This window comes from Carcharodon carcharias, chromosome 14 (assembly GCF_017639515.1).
Source record: "Carcharodon carcharias isolate sCarCar2 chromosome 14, sCarCar2.pri, whole genome shotgun sequence".
Classification (NCBI taxonomy): Eukaryota; Metazoa; Chordata; class Chondrichthyes; order Lamniformes; family Lamnidae; genus Carcharodon; species Carcharodon carcharias.
Genome location: NC_054480.1, coordinates 23728488 through 23748930, shown reverse-complemented (window position 1 = coordinate 23748930; position 20443 = coordinate 23728488). Strand labels below are relative to the sequence as shown.

Genomic DNA, 20443 nt, shown 5'->3' with positions numbered 1-20443 from the left:
ACATTTGCAACCTTTTAATCTGCAGGAACTGTTCTAGAATCTATAGAATTTTGAAAGATGATCACTAATGCATCTACTATAACCTCTTTAGCCACTCTTTCAATTTCTGGGATGTAAATCATCAGGTCCCAGGGATTTATTAACTTCCAGTCCCGTTCATTTCTAAAATATTACTTTTTTACTAGTTCCTCATTCTCACTGGTCCCTTGGTTCTTATTTTTGGGAGATTTCTTGTATTTTCCTCCATGAAGATGGACACAAAGTAATTATTTAGCTTCTCTGCCATTTCCCTATTCTTCATTACAAGTATTGCTGTGTCTGCCTGTAATGGACCCACATGGGTCTTGGCTAATCTTTTCCTTTTTGCATACCGTTGAAAGCTTTTACAGCCAGTTTTTATTTTTTTTGCTAGTTTACACTCATATTCCATTCTCCCTTTATATATCAGTTTCTTGGTCCTCCTTTGCTAAAATCTAAAATATTCTGAATCCTCAGGCTTACTACTTTATTTTACAAGTTTGTAAGCCTCTTCCTTTGATCTAATACAATCTTTAACTTCTTTTGTAGGCCATGGTTGCCTCACTTTTCTTGTTGGGTTTTTGTGCCTTAAAGGAAAGTATATTTGTGACAAACCGTGTATTAATTCTTTAAATACTAGACATTGCCTGTCTACTGTCATAGCTTTTAATCTGTTTTCACAATCCTCCACAGCCAACTTGCCCCTGATACCTTCACGGTTTCCTTTGTTTAGATTTAAGACCCTAGTTGGATTGAACTGCATTGTTTTCAAATTTAATGGAAAATTCTATCATAATATGTTCACTCTTGCCTACATGTTATTTTACAACAAGATTATTAATTAGTCCTTTCTCATTGCATTATACTGGATCTAAAATAGCCTGTTCCCTAGTTGTTTCCTCAATACACTGCTCTAGAAAACCATTTTGTACACATTCCAGGAACTTTTCCTCCATAGCGTTTGTACTCATTAGATTTACACAGTTTGTATGTGGATTCAAGTCATCCATGATTACTATATTATCCTTGTTACATGTATCTCCAATTTCCAGATTTATATCGTGCCCTATATTACCACTACTGTTTGCTGGCCTACAAACAACTCCTACCAAGGTTTGCTGCCCCTTGCTGTTTCTTAGCTCTATCCAACACAATACTACATCTTGTTCTTCCGATCTAAGATACCCTCTCACTAATGTACTGATCTTATCCCTTATTATCAGCGCCACCCCACCTTTTTCTTTTTGTCTATCCTTCTTAAACATCGAATATCCTTGAAATTCAGTTCCAGCCTTGGTCACCCTTCACCATGTCTCCATAATGGAATTAGATCATACCTATTTATTTCTATTTGTGCCACCACCAATTCACCTACATTTTTGCAAATGTTTAATGCATTCAGATAGATTGCCTTTAATTCTGCCTTTTTAACATTATTCTGCATTTTGACTCTATTTGATACTGGTGTTTGTTTCTGCAGCCTTCCACTTTCATTTACTACTTTTCTGCTTCCCATTACCAGCTTTGTTTTTCTCTATCTGAATCCACTCTCAGGTTTCCATCCCTCTGAAAAGCTAATTTAAACCCTTCCCACCAGTAATAGTAAATCTCCCTGAAAGGGTATTAGTCTGGGTCCTGCTAAGGTAGAACCTGTCCTTCTTGCACAGGTCCCACCTGCCCGAGAACTGGTCCCAATGCCCCAGAAATCTAAAGCCCTCCCTCCTACGCATTTTCTCCAGCCATGAGTTCATTTGCTCAATCCTTCTATTTCTATAGTTGGTAGCACATGGTACTGGAAGCAATCCTGAGATTATTGCCTTAGAGGTCTTGCTGTTTGATCTCTTTTCTAGCTCTCTAAAATCTGCTTTCAGGGCCTTATCCCTTTTTCTACCTATGTTATTGGTACCAATATGGACCACAATCACTGGCTGTTCACCCCCCCCCCCCCCAGAAGAACATCCTGCAGCCACTCTGTGACATCCTAGACCCTGGCACCAAGGAGGCAGCATACCATCCTGCAGTCATGTCTATGGCCACAAAAACGCCTACCTGTTCCCCTAACTATTAAATCTACTACAACTATTGGTCTTCCACTCTTCTCCCTCCCCACCTGTGCAGCTCAGACACCCATGGTGCCACAAACTTGGTTCTTGCTACACTCCTCTAAGGAACAATCGTCCCACAGTATCCAAAATGGAAAAACGGTTAATGAGTGAGATAAACTCAGTGGAGTCCTACACTACCTGCCTGGTCCTCCTAGACTGTCTGGCGGTCACCCATTCTTTTGTGCCTGCATGCTCCTAAGCTGCAGTGTGACCACCTCCTTAAATGTGTATTTCAAACCTTCGCGGGTGCTCCACAGTGACTCCAGGTGTCATTCGAGTTCCAAAGCCCGAAGCTCAATTTTCTGCAGCTGGTTGTCAGGCATGTGATATTGACTACAGTTATTGAAGCAAAGTTGTCACTGTCATCCCTTCAAAATCAACATGTTCTCAAGTATCTATGAAGTCTGGAGTAAAAATAATGTGTTGCATCCCAATTTAAATGACCTCAAGGAGGTTCAATTCTTTCTGTGGGTTAATATGCTCATGTTTATATAAGCAAGAAAATGGCTGCTTTAAAAGAGCACATCGTCCCAGATTTGCACTGTGCAGTAGTGAGTGGGAGACAAGTCCTTTTTCCCGCCATCTGCAATGGTGGGTTTTTGCCCCACATCGTCACATTCCCGGTGGGTCCTGCCTCATTGATAATGCTTTCATAGGAAACACGCGGATCGCTGGCTTCTGATCGCGGCTTCTGATTGGGCCGCCCTGCTGTCACCTTAGGCCTTCAGTAATCCAGCTGCCATATTTAAAGGGCACCACCGCACAGAGCTAGCTCTCTGTAAGGGATTGGAAGCTGCTGGAAAGTCATGGCTGCCAAAGGGAGGAAACCTCCTGCTCCTAAAATTAGCGACACCTCCCTCAAGTGCCTACTAGACTAAGTGGGGGCCTGCCGTGAAGTCCTCTAAGCCCACTCTGGGCGAAGACCAGCAAGCAAGGTCGCCAATCCAGCCTGGGAGGTCAGCACCAACACCCTGCAAAAGAAGTCAGCCCACCCAGTGCCAAAAGAGGATGAATGATTTCCTCCGTTTGGCCAGGGTAACTCACTCTTCTCATCATTCTCAACTCACAAACCCATTACACATCCACAGGGATCTTCCTCACTGCTAGTTAAAGGGACATCACCATTCATTCTCTCACAAACGCCTTCTTCTCCCTGTAGACGTGTCCTCATCCTATCCATGGCACCACTCACCACCCACACATGCCAGGCATCCTTCTCAGTTGGCCTGGCAGGCACACTCTCCATCTGTATTTATGCAGTGCAGGCTAGCACACAACAAAAGGGAGAGGTCCCAGATCAGTGGAGGAATGCCCCACTTCAAGGTCATCACAGGCTTTGAGAATAGAGTCATCCAGCTGGCTGGCGATGATCTGGACTGTTTCTGTTCTGCCGTGGAGGTGGGCAGTGCTCAACCAAGTGAGGATCCAGCTGTGCAACATCCATCAGACAATCATGCTGTGAGTGAGTTCCCCAATTCCGCAGTCCCCTGCCATGCCCTAATTATCTCTCCTTGTTTTCACAGGCACATTTGGGAAGCAGTCAAGGGGGTCCATGAGCCAGATCCTCAATTCAAGCCCTGAAGAAATCTTGGAAGAAGAATCTGATGACACCCTAACTAAAGATCTGTCATAGCGCTCACCTGCACCCTCCACCAGTGCAGAGACACACAACTTGGTGGGACCTAGTTCTAGGGTGGCCTTGGGGTCACAATCAGGTGATCCACACCAGGCAGAGGCAGATACTTCCCAGGTTTCCAGCACTCGGAGGACTGCTGGGGGCCAGAACCCTGCTGAGTCTGAGTCAGATGAGGAACATGTGGACTCGTTCATACCTGAGTTTCCGGAGCTCCAAAGGCAAGATCGGGAACACCAGGAAGGGATGTCTGCTGCATTCCTCAGATTGCAAGGCACGATGGAGGAGTCCGTCCGCCTTCAGTCTGAGATGATAGCACCGGCATGCCAATGCATCCTACAACACTGGTAGGATGGCAGCCACCATGCAGACCTTGGCCCTGGACACTGGTTCTACACTGCTGCAGGAGCTACACTCCATCGCTGATGCCATAGTTAGCCTCCAACAGTGTCAATGCAAGAGGCGTGCGAGGCAGCTTGATCTCACTCCAGCTTCCCCTTCTCCTCAAGGAATCAGCCAGGGGCTCTTGGGCACCCATAGGGAGGAGGATCAGCAGGTGCACATCCCTGGGCTGCCCACCCAGGTGACTCAGAGAGTGTCCAACCCATCTGAATCCCCTCTTCATGTAATCCCAGCAGGTCCAGCTCCACAGGCTGAGGAAGGTGCCACTGCCACACAGCAGGATCCAGAAAACAGGCCGGAGCACTCCAGGTCTCAGCCCTCCAGAGGATGCCCAACAAGATCATCACAGAGAGGGTGTCACGTCAGCAGGCTGCCCCCGCCTCCGCTGCGAATGTCGGGGGAGCATCAAGACGTGACAGCAGGGTTAGGAAAGTTAAGAAGATGTAACTCTTTCGAGTTAAAACCAATAAAAAACAAATTAACAAAATTGGGATAAATCAGGCACAGCCCCTAATTCAGGTCAGCTGTAAAACCAAGAACGAAGTTTAAAGGAAACTTACAACTTTAAACCAAAATGTGATAAAAGAGCTCAATAAAGCACCCCAGTCCCCACGGTGCCCACTGAGCACGGAAGGTTAAGAAGATGTAGCTGCACAGCCTGGGCATAGGTGCTAATCACTTATCCTTAATGTTCACTATTGTAAATAAACTCCCAAGAATGTCCACTTGCCTATGGCTGCTTGTTATGATGAGCAGTGTTTGTGTCACTCAGGTGTGAAACCTTGGTTCCTGCACAAGATAATGGCAGGTGTCTCCGTCCAGGGCCTCTTCCCTGTGCAGTGTGTAACCTTCAGATTAAAGTGATGGTCTGGCTTCACACTCACTGGACACACATCAGTGGTGCTTGTCATTGCTGCCAGAATGTTGTGGGCTGGTGTCACAGAGTTCCGTCATTTTCTCTGTGTGCTCTCAGCACCTTTAAGGCGGGGCTGGCCCCCATCTCTTCAGCATCTGTGAACAGTGACACTGCTCTTGAAGGGCTCAGGTGCTGGAGGCGGACAAAGGATCAGGTGCATTTAAAGTTTCACGGCTGTGTCTCCATGGTATGTCCCTGATCACAGAGAGCAAGCAAGCTGCCCTCAGCCAGACAGGAGTCAAACATTCACAGAGCCAATGTGAAGATCTATCACTGCATGTCGTCATTATCCTCCTGGAATCAAGTAGCTATTAGGGCCTCTGCTGTGTCTCCATGACATGTGCCTGAACACTGAGGGTATGTGCGCTGCCATTGGCTACACAGGAGTCAACCATTTACAGTTGCAAAGTAAGGATGTCAGGACTGTCCTCACTGCATCTCTTCATCATCCTCCATGAAACTTATGGCTATGAGGGCCTCCTGAGCACTCCTGTCTTGTCTGTCCAGTGCAGTGACTTCATCACTGGCACCCTCGTCTTCGAGGACCTCATCATCACCACCCACTTCGAAGTCCTCTCATTGGAGGATACGTGCAACTCCTTCAACTCTTCCTTAGCCAGGCCCTCCCCACATTGCATCGCCAGGTTGTGGATCGAGCAGCGAGCGATGATGATGCATGACACCATCTGGGAGCTGTATTGCAGTGCTCTACCGGACCTGTCTAGGCACCAAAACCTCATTTTCAAAATGCCTATTTGCTCCATGAAAGTCCAGGTCATAGCATGAGTTTTGTTATACTGTCGCTCTGCTGCAGTCTGAGGCCACCACACGGGCATTATCAGCCACATCCTCTGTGGGTTGTCCTTGTCCCCGAGGAGCCAACCCTGCAGCATCTCCGGACCCTGGAAGATGTCAGGGATCTGAGACCTGCTAAGGATGTAAGAGTTGAGGACGCTGCCTGGGAATCATGTGCAGACCTGTAGGATGTGTTTGTGGTGGTTGCAGACCAGCTGAACATTCAGTGAGCCCTTGCTGTTAATGTAGTTGTCTGCTTGCTGCCAGGTGAGTACAGTTGATGGCACCCTGCACCTGAGCTAATCCCAGTGCTCTTGCTTCCTGGCTTTCCTGATCCCGGGCAAAATGCACAAAGTGCTGTGCCTTCGTGACCTTCTGGATACACCTGTGTGTGGAGGCTTGTGAGATCCAGCACAGGTCACCTGTGGAGCCCTGGAAGGAGCCACTGGTGTAAAAATTGAGCGCCACGGTCACCTTCACGGCCACTGGCCATGGATGCCCTCCATGTCCCTGTGACGCCAAATCCTGCAGCAGGTGGCATGTGACACACCGGTTCCCTAGACATGAGCAGTCTTCGGCGACGCTGGTTCTCAGTCATCAGACAAGTGCCGTCTATAGACCCTGGGTCTAGCAAGGTGCTTATGAGTGACGGCTCGCTGTGGATCTTCAGCTGTATGCACTGCAGGCCTACTGCTCCTTCATCTTGAGGGAGGTGTCCCTCCCTTTGCCGAATCAGGTGCCCCCACTGCTCTCTTCTTCTACTCTCCTCCCTGTAAGCCATGAGGCAGGCAGACTGCTAAATCACTGTGCTCTTTGATTCTGATGTTCTCCTCCTGTAGGATCAAAGAGTGAAATGCATCGATGCCCTAAAACCTCTCTTGGTTAAGTCTGAAAGTCCCTTCACGCATGTAGGATATTGCTGGCCACCACTTGGATTGTCAGGTGTAGTCTGCTCATTGGCTATCTGAAGCCCCACCCACCTCCGCCCACTCCACTTGACTGATTGGCGGCAGCTTCAGCCACTGGACTGCATGCTGTGCCCTCAGCTCAGGCGCAGGCATTCTCCTAACCCATGCTGCAAGGCTGCACTGTTAGCTTGAACCATGATGGATACTGGTCCACACCTGAATAAAGATATTGCAAGGGGCTGTGAGCACCTCCACCAGTGACTATGCCATGACCACCTTTTGCAAGGGGATTCTACAACTTGCCCAGACGGCCAATTGCTCTGCTGCCCCCTAAAACGTACATTCGTTTGCAGTCTGTGCCCGAGGATTAAAAGGTTCTAGAGCATTTGACGGCACTTTCATGCTTTTGCATTCCTTGAGTGGGCAGAAGAGCTTCAGAGGCCCAACTCCAAGCATGTCAATGGAGCTGCAGCTGAATAGTCTCAGCTGCAAAAGAATGCTCACTTTCAACAAGTCTTTCCAAGTGCGTGGCCATATCCCTCACCCCAATCACCCCTCAACGCTCCCCAGCATGTGCTTGAGTACTTCCTTCCGTCTATGCTGCCTTGCCCACGCAGCCCCCCCCCCACCCCAAAACCAGCCTGACCCACTGGAGACCTTGAACCAGCTGGGAGAAAACGACTTGCCTGTGCCCCCCACGAATCCACAGCACTTCTTCCTTGATGTCCGATGAGCAATGCTCGTGAGCTCTGCGCAAGGTTGTGCGCACTCACCTTCGAGTTCCCCTCGAAGCTCAGGTCGCCAGGTGCACGCCTTTCAAAGGGGGTCATGAAGCATGCCATTCTGAAGTCATGGGGATGTGGGAGGTAAATTTGATGCAGAGGGTTGATTCCTGCGAGTAGGGCTTTTAATGAGAAGCTAAAATATTGAAAGTAGGTTCTTGACATGTGGCGGTGGGAAATGCAGCCTGCCATTGGTGGAGCGGATGATCGCAAACTTGTTTCTTAATGGTGAGATCAATTTTTGGCCATCTCGCCATATTGTTCTCACCCCAACCCCCCAGCACGCACCCACCCCCCCACCACCTCCCCGCACCACCCCCCCCACCCCGCCTGCCATGACACATGACAACAATGAGGCCAGCAAATTCCAGCCAAAGAAATTTTACATGAACATGTTAACCAACACGTTACCAGGGAAGGTAAATTCCCAGAATTATTTGTGTTTCTTAAACACGAGCTTCAACGTCTCACAATTCAATTAGAATTTTTAAAAATGAAAGAGCCTCAACATTTTTCCCGTGAAGCAATAACTATATACGGAATAGCCTTCCACCAAAATCAGTCAATGACATTTGAAAGATTTTTGGATAAGTATCTTCTTAAGAAGAAGTATAAAATCTCACAAGAATAATGATGAGCAAAATAACTGAGAGAACAAGAAATGTTATTTGTGGAATGCAACAGTTTAAAGTTAATAACATAGATCATAATGTTAATTTCTGCTTGATTACTTAAAAGGTCAAAGACTAATTTCAGATGATGGTAGGTCAAATCTTTTAATATGTTTGACTTTTTCTTTTGCTCTTAACCATTATGGGAGAGGTAATGGTGTAGTGGTGTTGCCACTGGACTGGTAATCTGGTGACTTGTGTTCAAATCCTACCACAGCAGATGGTGAAATTTGAATCCAATAAAAATCTGGAATTAAAGCTCTGATGATGTTGATTGTTGTAAAAACTTATCTGGTTCACTAATGTACTTTAGAGAAGGAAATCTGTCATCCGTACCTGGTCTGACTACATGTGGCTCCAGACCCACAGCAATGTGGTTGACTCTTAAAATGCCCTCTGAACAAGCACAATTAAGGATGGGTAATAAATGCTGACCTAGCCAGTGATACCTACATGCCATGTCCTGGTGATGCTGCCCTCCTAAAACCCTCCAGGATTTCAGCTCCTCTTTTCATCACCATTGGTGGCGCTGTCTTCAGTTGCCTAGGCCCTAGGTCTGTGGCCCAAAACCTCTCCAGCTCTCTCACCAGGTTTAACAGGATCCTTAAATCTATCACTCTGACCAATTGTTTGGTCATCTAGCATCTCCTTATTTAGCTCACTGTCAAATTGTATTTGATAATGTTCTAGTGAAGCACCTTGGGGCATTTAACTATGTTAAAGGGGCCAGATAAATGCAAATTTTTGGTGTGTATCACTGTAGGAGTATAAAATTTGCTTATCTATCAAGTAAAGAGTTGGCACAAAAATCTAATGACTCAGATTTTGCCGTTGAAACAATGGTGAAACATGTCTACATTTGCTATCATTATAACTGTGCAACTGACAGCAACTTCTGGCGTCCACAGTTAAATGTGGAAATCCAGGAGGTACTGTTAGTGATTACCTGGTTCTCCATAGGTGCACATTTGAAGTTCCCACAGATGGAAATCTTTAGAAATCCCATGAATTAGCTTTAACTTGCACGTTTTATGTCCTAATCTCACTGAAAAGTTATGCCCTGGCAAATGAGGTGTAAAGGTTATTGGGGGTAGGCAGGAATGTTGGGTTGAGGTTAGATTCAGGTTAGCCATGATCTTATTGAATGGCGGAGCAGGCTTGAGGGGCCGAGTGGCCTACTCTTGCACCTAATTCATATGTTCATATGTAATTGGGTTTTTAACATAAGTCATAACTATAGCTGAACAAGCTCTCTGGCCCTTAGAAATTAATTTTATAATTGAGGAATGTCAAATTTCTCCATTATGATAAACATTTCATAGCTTTGTAATAAAATACAAAATAATACTCGTTAACTGTATTCCTCTCCGCAGATGCTGTCAGACCTGCTGAGTTTTTCCAGCTATTTTTGTTTTTGTTTCAGATTTCCAGCATCCGCAGTATTTTGCTTTTATTATAATATTTTTCATGTTTGCTTAGATTTCACCTACTATATTCATCACATGTGCATGTCCCAATTTTTATTTTGCTTTCTGTAGAACGATTAAACTGTGAAGGATAATCAGTGCATTTTACTTCCAACTAATACAAAAGCAAAAGCTGTGGATGCTGGAAGTCTGAAATAAAAACAGAAAATGTTAAACATACTCAGGAGTTCGAGCTGCCTGACCTGCTTAGTATTATCAGCATTTTCTGTTCCTATTTCATTTTACTTCTTGTGTTGTCTGTCAGAATTCTTCAATGTGATTGGCTGCTGAGCCTGCTTGATAACACCAGTGATGCTAGATACCAAAGATCGCTAGAGTTAAAGTAATGGCAGGGAAGTAGAAATTCAGGCCACAGAGATCATTAGATCCTTATGGGCAGTGTTCTTCAATATCAACAAGAAGAACCACTGACCGCAAAATCCAAGCCAATAACTTTGGTTAAAAACAGAAATGCTGGAAACAGCATATCTGTGGAGCGAGAGAAACAGAGTTAATGGGGGAATATTAACTGGCAAAAGTGGGTGGGCGTGGGTCAGGTGGTTTGTGAAAATTCAAATCCATTCTGAACCCACATATTTCTAGTTTTCATGGAGGCAGGCAAACAACAGTTCCTAGACAGCTGGTAGCCATTTCTGCATTATAATCATAGAAAGAGGCCACTTGGCCCATAGTGTCTGCGCCAGCCGACAAACGAGCCACCCAGCCTAATCTCACTTTCCAGTACTTGGTCCATAGCCTTGCAGGTTACAACACTTGAGGTGCATATCCAGACACCTTTTAAATGAGTTGAAAATTTATGCCTCTATTATCCTTTCTGACAGTGAGTTCCAGACCCAGACAACACTCTGGGTGAAAGTTTTTACCTCATCTCCGCTCTAATCTTTCTACCAATCACTTTCAATCTATGCCCCCCTAGTCACTGACCTCTCTGCTAAGGTAAATAGACCCTTCCCATCCACTCTATCCAGGCACTTCGCAATTTTGTACATCTCACTCGAACCTCCCCCCAGCCTCCTCTGTTCCAAGAAGGACAACCCCAGCCTATCCAATCTTTCCTCATTACTCCACTCCATTTTTCCAGTCCCAGCCACATCCTCGTAAATCTCCTCTGTACCGTCTCTAATGAAATTACATCCTTTTTGTAATGAGGTGACCAGAACTGCACACAGTGCTCAAGTTGTGGCCTAATTAATGATTTATACAGTTCCAGCATAACCTCCCTGCTCTTATATGCTATGCCTCAGCTAATAAAGAAAAGGATTCCATATGCCTTCTTAACCTTGCCAACCTGTCCTGCTACCTTCGGGGATCAGTGGACATTCACTCCAAAGTCTCTCACTCCTTCTACACCTCTCAGTATTTTCCCACTAATTGTGTAATCCTTTGCCTTGTTTGACTTCCCCAAATGCACCACCTCGCACTTCTCCGGATTAAATTCCATTTGCCACTTCTCTGCCCACCTGACCAGTCCATTGATATCTTCCTGCAGTCTGCAGCAATCCTCCTCACTATCAGCCAAGTGGCCAATTTTTGTGTCGTCTGAAAATTTCTTGTTTATGCTCGGCATTAACATCCAAATTGTTAATAGATATCATAAAAAGCAGGGGACCGAGTACTGAGCCCCACTGGAAATAGCTTTCCAATCACAAAAATACCCATCAACAATTATCCTTTGTTTCCTGCCACTGAGCCAATTTTGTATCCAGCTTGTTCCATTCCCTTGGATCCCATGGGCTTTTATTTTTTTTAACCAGTCTGCGTTGTGGGACCTTGTCAAAAGCCTTTCTAAAATCCATGTAGACCACATCAAGTGAAGTACCCTCATCAATCCTGGTTGTTTCTTTCTCAAAAAATTCAATCAAGTTAGTCAGACATGATCTTCCCTTAACAAATCCATGCTGACTATCCTTAATTAATCCATGCCCTTCTAATTGTAAGTCTATCCTGTCTCTCAGAATTGATTCCAATAATTTGCCCACTACTGAAGTCAGACTGACCAGCCTGTAAATATTTGGTCTATCCCTCGCTGCTTTTTTAAGCAAAGGTACAACATTAGCAGTCCTCCAATCCTCCGGCACAACACCTATATTGGATAATGATGGTCAGGCCTTCAGTTAATTTTACTCTGGTTTCTTTTAAGAGCCTGGGGTACATTGCATCCAGTCCTGGTGATTTATCCACTTTCAAGGATGCTAATCCCATTAATTCTTCCTCTCTCCTATGTTTATCACATCAAATACTCCTCCTCCCTAACTACAATATTTGCATCATCCCGCTGTTTTGTGAAGACAGATGCAAAGTATTCATTAGGAACCAGACCAATATACCTTTTGGTCTTTTATGGGCTCTATTCTTAGTTATCCTCTTACTCATGATGTATTGATAAAACATCTTTGGGTTCTCCATGATTTTTGTTTGCCAATATTCTTTCAAGCCTCTCTTTGCTTTTCTTATTTCCTTTTTTGGATGGTCACCCCTCCACCTTCTATATTCCTCTTGGCTTGCTATGTAATATTGAGGCTTTGGTGTCAGACATGCATCGGGCATGTTTGGTGACGTGAGCAAACAATACGGCGAGGAGGTCAAAAATCAGTTTCATGATGTCGTGAAACCATTTTGCGATCGTCCGCTCCATCCACCAATGGTGGGCTGCGTTTCTTGTCATCGTACATCAGGAGCCTCATTGTAGTACATCTGCATATCATTATAAGCCCAGCCTACTGGAATCGTCACCACCACCCCCCCCCACCGCACTGGATTGTCCACCCACGTCACCGTGATTGCACGCTGACATGTTTCACAACAGCATATAAAAGGTGTGCAGCTAGTGGGCTGCATTTGGAAGGGAACTCGGAGGTAAGTACACAGTAAGGATGCAAAGTTTTCACCCAGGTCGCCTGTTGCACTTCAAGGCTGAGGCGCATTGTGTGGGTGGGGGGGAGGGCGCAGCTGGGGGGACATGGATGGGGGCAGTCAAGGGCTGCCCTGAAGTGGAGGCGCGGGTGGGGGGGGCGGTGGTGGGGGAGCAATGGTTGCCCTGCAGTTGGGGCACGTTGGGGTGGGGAGCAAGGGCTGCCCTGCAGTTGAAGGCAAAGCACAAGCACAACGCAAAAGGTGGGAGGGACCATTCATCTTCCGTTCAACCGCAGCCACATTGATATGATTGGAGTTGGGCCTCTAGCTTCTCTGCCCACTCAAGCAACGCAGAGGCATCAAAGTGCCACCAAATGCTCCAGAGCTTTTCACCACTCGGGCACAGACTGCAAAGTAATGAGCGTTTTAGTGGACTGCAGTATAGTTGAACAACTGGGCACATTGTACAATCTCCTTGCTAAAGCTGGCTGAGGAGCAGTCATTGGTGGAGGCGCTCACAGCCCCTTGCAATGTCATCAAACCAGTTTGGACCAGTCTCCCCCATGGTTCAAGCTAACAGTGCAGCCTTGCAACACAGGTTAGGAGAATGCCTGCGCCTGAGCTGAGAGCACAGTATGTAATCCAAAGGGCAAACCTGCCACCAATCAGACGGGTGGGGTGGAGGTAGGTGGGGTTTCGGGACAGCCATGCAGCACACTAATCTCTGGCCATCCAGGAGGTGGCCAGCACTCTCCAGGGTGCGTTAAGGGGCCTTCAGGCTTAACCAAGACAGGTTCTAAGTGCAATAATATAAAGGTAAAATACTGCAGATGCTGGAAATCTGAAACAAAAACAGACAATGCTGGAAAAACTCAGCAGGTTTGACAGCATCTGTGGGAGAGAAACAGAGTCAACATTTTGAGTCCTTATGACCTTTCCTCAGAGCTAAAGAGAAGTAGAAATGTGATGATATTTATACTGTTTAAGAGGGGTGGAGCAGGTGAAGCTGGATGGAAGGCCAGTGATAGTTCGGGGCAAAAGAGTGATTGACAAAGATGTCATGAACAAAAGGACAAAGGGATTGTTAATGGTAGTGGTAAGGGCTAAAACCATAAGATAGTGGCATAAAGGTAAGAATGCAGAATGTGATAATAACAGAACAAGAGTAAGAACTCTGTGAAGAACAACATGGAACAAGTAACAGGTGGCCCTTCTTGGGGGTGGGGCAGGGGAGGTGGTCAGTGGTGGGAAAAAGGATAGAAAATGGGATAAAAAGGGGGATAAAACAATTAATAAATGAACAAAAATGAAAATAAACCTAAATAAAAATGTGGATAAAAAATAAAAAAAGAATTTTGAAAAAATTGATTAAAAAAGTGGTGAAGATAGAGGAGATAGTTCATGGTCTGAAGTTGTTGAACTCATCATTAAGTCCGGAAGGCTGTAAAGTGCCTAATCGGAAGATGAGATGCTGTTCCTCCAGTTTGTATTGGGCTTCACTGGAACATTGCAGTAGGCCAAGGACAGACATGTGGGTGTGAGAGCAAGATGGTGTGTTGAAATGGCAAGCGACAGGGAAGACAGAAAGACAGATTGAAGTTTTTCGGCAAAGCGCTCACCCAGTCTGTGTTTGGTCTCCCCGATGTAGAGGAGACCACATTGGGAGCAGCGAAGGCAATAGACCAAACTGAAGGAGGTGCAAGTGAAGTACTGCTTCGCCTGAAAGGAGTGTTTGGGCCCTTGGACAGTGAAGAGGGAGGAGGTAAAGGAGCAGGTGCTGCACCTGCTGCAATTGCATGGGAAGTGCCGTGGAAAGGGGATGAGGTGTTGGAGGTGACGGAGGAGTGGACCAGGTTGGCCTGGAAGGAATGCTGATGGGGGGCGGGGGGGTGAAGGGAAGATGTGTTTAGTAGTGGCATCACGCTAGCGCTTGCGGAAATGGCAGAGGAATGTTCTTAGTACACCCATGCTATTCCATGCATTTCTCTCTTTCATCCTGCAGGAGGAGTACATCAGGATCATGGAGCCTGGTGAACTAGCTGCATGCTTCATGACCTACAGAGAGCGGAGATGACGGTGAAGAAAGCGACTGAGGTGCCTGGCTGCACAGGGGGAGGAGCAGCGCCTTCTGGAAGAAGGGGTGGCTGGGGCTCCCGCACACGCTGCCGAAGAGCCACAGCGAGCCGTTGCTCGCTGCCTTTTATTCCTGCAGGGGACTAAGAACCAGTGTCGCCAAAGACTGCACTTGTCTGGGGAACTGGTTGGTCACATCTGCCAGCTACTGCAGGATTTGGCACCACGGGATCATAGAGGGCATCCACTGCCAATGGCCATGAAAGTGATGACAGTGTCCAATTTATACACCAGCGTCTCCTTTCAGGGCTCCACAGGTGACATCTGTGGGATATTACAAGTCTCCACTCACAACTGTCTCCATGAGGTCACGGATGCCATCTTCGTGAGGGCACACAACTTTGAAGTATTTCACACACAACGGCGTGTTTCTCTGGAATGCATAATTAATGTAGCAGGTTTGGTACGATATGGCATGAAAAGCTACCATTGCAGCCAGCATGTAAAATGTCGTTTTACCCACCCACTACCGCACTTGATGCAAATCTGGGACGATTCCGCCATAGGCTTTCCTTTTCTGCCTTATCTGATCCTGTAAGTTCCTTGACATTCAGGGGGCTCTAGATTCGGCCGTCCCACCCTTTATGAGAACATGTTTATTCTGAACTCCTTGAATCTCCCTTTTGAATGCTTCCCACTCCTCTGAAGTGGCCTTGCCTCAGTTGAGAACTCTGACTCCTGTTCTATCTCGGTCCTTTTCCATATTTGTGTTAAAACTAAATGAATTTCGATCATTACCACCAAAACGCACTCCCACATGAGGCTGTATGCCTCTGATTTACCGTTTTCCAGGTTTCACCCTGGTCAGGTGAAAATCACCTGAAAATTTCAGGCCCCAGGAAACCTGGCAACTAAGTGGAGGTGAAGGTTGACTGCAACCAGGAAGCTTTTGCAACACTGCTTGTGACTCAGCTGCAGCATGTGTACCCCTCCCCAGCACCACTGATATTATCAAGCAATCTTATAAATTTCATTTTGTTTGAATGTTCAATTCTTTATTAGTCTGAAACAGGGGGACTTGTTTAGACTTGATGAGTAAGGAAAAACAGGTACAATTCCCCTTTCCTGGAGCCTAACGCTTGCCCATGTAGCTTCCGCCCCCATTGTGACGTCACTGATGTCTCGTTGGTGGTGTATCCAGTGACATCACAGGAGGGGCGTGCGCGAGTGAGGTATCGACCAATCGGACGTTTCGCGCGCGCTGTGCAGCGGAAAGAGGCGGGCCCTGATGCCGAGAGGCCCCGCCCCCGCGGTGGACCAAGCCTCGCCCCCCCCTTGGCGCTATACCGACCCCAGCGGTCCAAGCCCAGCGCCCGGCTGCCCAAGCCCAGCCCTCGTCGACCCAAATCCCATTGAAACTACCAGTTCCCGCCCGCAGCCGTCCAATCCGCTGCCCCAGCTGTCCAAAAGCCCCGCCCCCACAGCTGCCAAACCCGGCCCCGGCAACCCAAGTCCCGCCCTTTGGCAGTGTAAGCCCCGCCCTCAGCGCTCCGCAACCACCCCCCCCCACCCGGACCCAATCCCCGCCCCTAACAGTTCAAGCACCGCCCCCAGCGCTCCGCCCCACCCCCCCCCCCGCCCCTTCTCCGGCCCAATCCCCACCCCTAAGTGCTGGAGCCCCGCCCCCAGCCGCAGCCGCCGCTGCAGCCGCTCTGCGTTCCGGATAATGGCGGCCGCGACGTTTGGTGGTTCGCTTCGCTTCCCGAGTGTTAAACACGGTGTCAGCGGCGGCCCCAAGGAGCAACAACTGGCTCAGCCGCCGAGGAAACGTGCCGACTCCCGGCGGAGGCAGGCCGCCCTCAACTTCCTCAGTAACATCTCGCTAGACGGGCGCCGGCCGCTGGAGGTCAGCAACGGGTACCGGCCGGAGGCGGAGATGCCGGCCGCCGTGTCGGTGGCGGCCGCGGTGGTAGCGGCGGCCACGGCCACCAGCCGGAGCGGCCCGGTCGGGCTCGGCTGCATCAGCTGCATTTCCGGGGTGCCGAGCTCCGCGGTCATCACCCAAACCCCCTTGCTCGGGCCTCCGGTCGGCACCGTCTACGTGGGACCGGCTATCGCGTTGCCAAGGGAGCCGAGTGCCGGCGCGGGAGCTGAGAGCCACAGCGAAGGAGCCACCGCCGCCCAGCCGGGGGCTTCGGGGCCGGGGACCCCTCTACCCAAGAGCGGCCTGGGGCCGGCACAAGCAGCCGGTCTCCTCGGCCTGGACTTCCAGAAGCAGAGGTAGGTGGGTGGCCGGGGGGGAGTGGGGGGCTTTGCGATTCCCAACGGCTGTAGGGGAGAAGCCCCAGGGAGCTTCTCTCAACATGTACTGTCAGCAGCAGACCCTCACACAGACTGAAAACACAGGCAGAGACACGGGGAGAGAAACTGACCAGGAGAGACACAGACAGGCAAACAGAGAGAGAGAGACGGAGAGAAAGAGACAGCCACATAGAGAGAGACGGAGAGAAAGAGACAGCCACATAGAGAGACAGAGAGAAAGAGACAGCCACATAGAGAGAGACGGAGAGAAAGAGACAGCCACATAGAGAGAGACGGAGAGAAAGAGACAGCCACATAGAGAGAGAGAGATGGAGAGGAAGAGAGCCACATAGAGAGAGAGAGAGATGGAGAGGAAGAGAGCCACATAGAGAGACAGAGAGAAAGAGACAGCCACATAGAGAGAGAGAGAGAGAGACGGAGAGAAAGAGACAGCCACATAGAGAGAGAGAGAGAGACGGAGAGAAAGAGACAGCCACATAGAGAGAGAGAGACGGAGAGAAAGAGACAGCCACATAGAGAGAGAGAGACGGAGAGAAAGAGACAGCCACATAGAGAGAGAGAGACAGAGAGAAAGAGACAGTCACATAGAGAGAGAGAGAGAGATATGGAGAGGAAGAGACAGCCACTTGGAGAGAAAGAGAGGGACGAAGAGAAAGAGACAGCCACATAGAGAGAGAGAGACGGAGAGAAAGAGACGGCCACATAGAGAGAGAGAGACGGAGAGAGGCAGGCGCGCACAAAGAGAGACGGGCACGTGGACTCGGGTGCATGTGGACAGAGGGAGAGAGTGCGTCACAGGCAAAGATGGGGAGAAATGGAGACGCACATAGGCAGACACAGAGAGGGGGACAGCAGATACAGAGGCACAGACAGACACAGACGGGGTGACACAGAAATGCACACAGGCAGTCACAGAAGCGGGGAGACATGGAGACGCACACGGGCAGAGAGGGGGAGACACGGAGATGCACACGGGCAGAGAGTGGGAGACACGGAGATGCACACGGGCAGAGATGGGGAGACACGGAGACGCACGCGGTCAGAGACGGGGAGACACAGAGGCACACGTGGGCAGAGACGGGGAGACACGGAGACGCACGCGGGCAGAGACGGGGAGACATGGAGACGCACGCGGGCAGAGACGGGGAGACACGGAGACGCATTCGGGCAGAGACGGGGAGACACGGAGACGCACACGGGCAGAGACGGGGAGACACGGAGACGCACGCGGGCAGAGACGGGGAGACACGGTGACGCACGCGGGCAGAGACGGGGAGACACGGAGACGCACGCGGGCAGAGACGGGGAGACACGGAGACGCACGCGGGCAGGGACGGGGAGACACGGAGACGCACGCGGGCAGGGACGGGGAGACACAGAGACGCACGCGGGCAGAGAAGGGGAGACACGGAGATGCACGCGGGCAGAGGGGGAGACACAGAGACGCACGCGGGCAGAGAGGGGGAGACACGGAGGCGCAGGCAGAGATGCGGAGACATGGAGGCGCACGCGGGCAGAGAGGAGGAGACACGGAGGCGCACGCGGGCAGAGAGGGGGAGACACGGAGGCGCACGCGGGCAGAGAGGGGGAGACACGGAGGCGCACGCGGGCAGAGACGGGGAGACACGGGGAGACGCACGCGGGCAGAGACGGGGAGAAGCACGCAGGCAGGGACGCACGCGGGCAGAGACGGGGAGGCACGTAGACGCACGCGGGCAGGGACGCACGCGGGCAGAGACGGGGAGGCACGTAGACGCACGCGGGCAGAGACGGGGAGGCACGTAGACCCACGCAGGCAGACACAAAGACGAGCAGACACAGAGGCACACAGGCAAAGACATGGAGAGGCGTGCAGGCGGACACAAAGACATGGGGAGGCATGCAGGCGGACACAAAGACAAGGTGACAGAGGCACACAGGCAGAGACGGGGAGACACGGAGACGCACGCGGGCAGAGACGGGGAGACACGGAGACGCACGCGAGCAGAAACGGGGAGACACGGAGACGCACGCGGGCAGAGACGGGGAGACACGGAGACGCACGCGGGCAGAGACGGGGAGACGCACGCGGGCAGGGACGGGGAGACACAGACGCACGCGGGCAGAGAAGGGGAGACACGGAGACGCACGCGGGCAGAGGGGGAGACACAGAGACGCACGCGGGCAGAGAGGGGGAGACACGGAGGCGCAGGCAGGCAGAGAGGGGAAGACACGGAGGCGCACGCGGGCAGAGACGGGGAGACGCACGCGGGCAGAGACGGGGAAAAGCACGCAGGCAGGGACGCACACGGGCAGAGACATGGAGGCACGTAGACGCATGCGGGCAGAGACGGGGAGGCACGTAGACCCACGCAGGCAGACACAAAGACGAGCAGACACAGAGGCACACAGGCAAAGACATGGAGAGGCGTGCAGGCGGACACAAAGACATGGGGAGGCGTGCAGGCGGACACAAAGACAAGGTGACAGAGGCACACAGGCAGAGACGGGGAGACATGGAGACGCACACAGGCAGAGATGGGGAGACACGGAGACGCGCACAGGCAGAGACGGAGAGACACAGACGCGCACAGGCAGAGACGGGGAGACGCGCACAGGCAGAGACAGGGAGACGCGCACAGGCAGAGACAGGGAGACGCGCACAGGCAGAGACAGGGAGACGCGCGCAGGCAGAGACGGGGAGACACGAAGACACGCACAGGCAGAGACGGGGAGACACGGAGACGCGCACAGGCAGAAACGGGGAGACACGGAGACGCGCACAGGCAGAGACGGGGAGACACGGAGACGCGCACAGGCAGAGACGGGGAGACACGGAGACGCGCACAGGCAGAGACGGGGAGACACGGAGACGCGCACAGGCAGAGACGGGGAGACACGGAGACGAGCACGGGCAGAGACGGGGAGACACGGAGACGCGCACGGGCAGAGACGGGGAGACACGGAGACGCGCACGGGCAGAGACGGGGAGACACGGAGACGCGCACGCGGGCAGAGAGGGGGAGACACAGAGGCGCACGCGGGCAGAGAGGGGGAGACACGGAGGCGCACGCGGGCAGAGAGGGGGAGACACGGAGGCGCACGCGGGCAGAGAGGGGGAGACACGGAGGCGCACGCGGGCAGAGAGGGGGAGACACGGAGGCGCACGCGGGCAGAGAGGGGGAGACACGGAGGCGCACGCGGGCAGAGAGGGGGAGACACGGAGGCGCACGCGGGCAGAGAGGGGGAGACACGGAGGCGCACGCGGGCAGAGAGGGGGAGACACGGAGGCGCACGCGGGCAGAGAGGGGGAGACACGGAGGCGCACGCGGGCAGAGAGGGGGAGACACGGAGGCGCACGCGGGCAGAGAGGGGGAGACACGGAGGCGCACGCGGGCAGAGAGGGGGAGACACGGAGGCGCACGCGGGCAGAGAGGGGGAGACACGGAGGCGCACGCGGGCAGAGAGGGGGAGACACGGAGGGGCACGCGGGCAGAGA

The 20443-nt window shown here is 50.8% G+C and overlaps 1 protein-coding gene across 1 annotated transcript in view; it reads left to right on the top strand.

Moving 5' to 3' along the window:
- The first annotated feature begins 16334 nt into the window (after positions 1-16334).
- Positions 16335-20443, top strand: part of LOC121287268 (CDK5 and ABL1 enzyme substrate 2-like) — a 52176-nt gene continuing 48067 nt past the window's right edge. Inside the window, exon 1 of the mRNA XM_041204980.1 lies at positions 16335-16923. Coding sequence (XP_041060914.1) covers positions 16370-16923 — 554 coding nt within the window. The 5' untranslated portion in view covers positions 16335-16369. The remainder of the gene's footprint in view (positions 16924-20443) is intronic.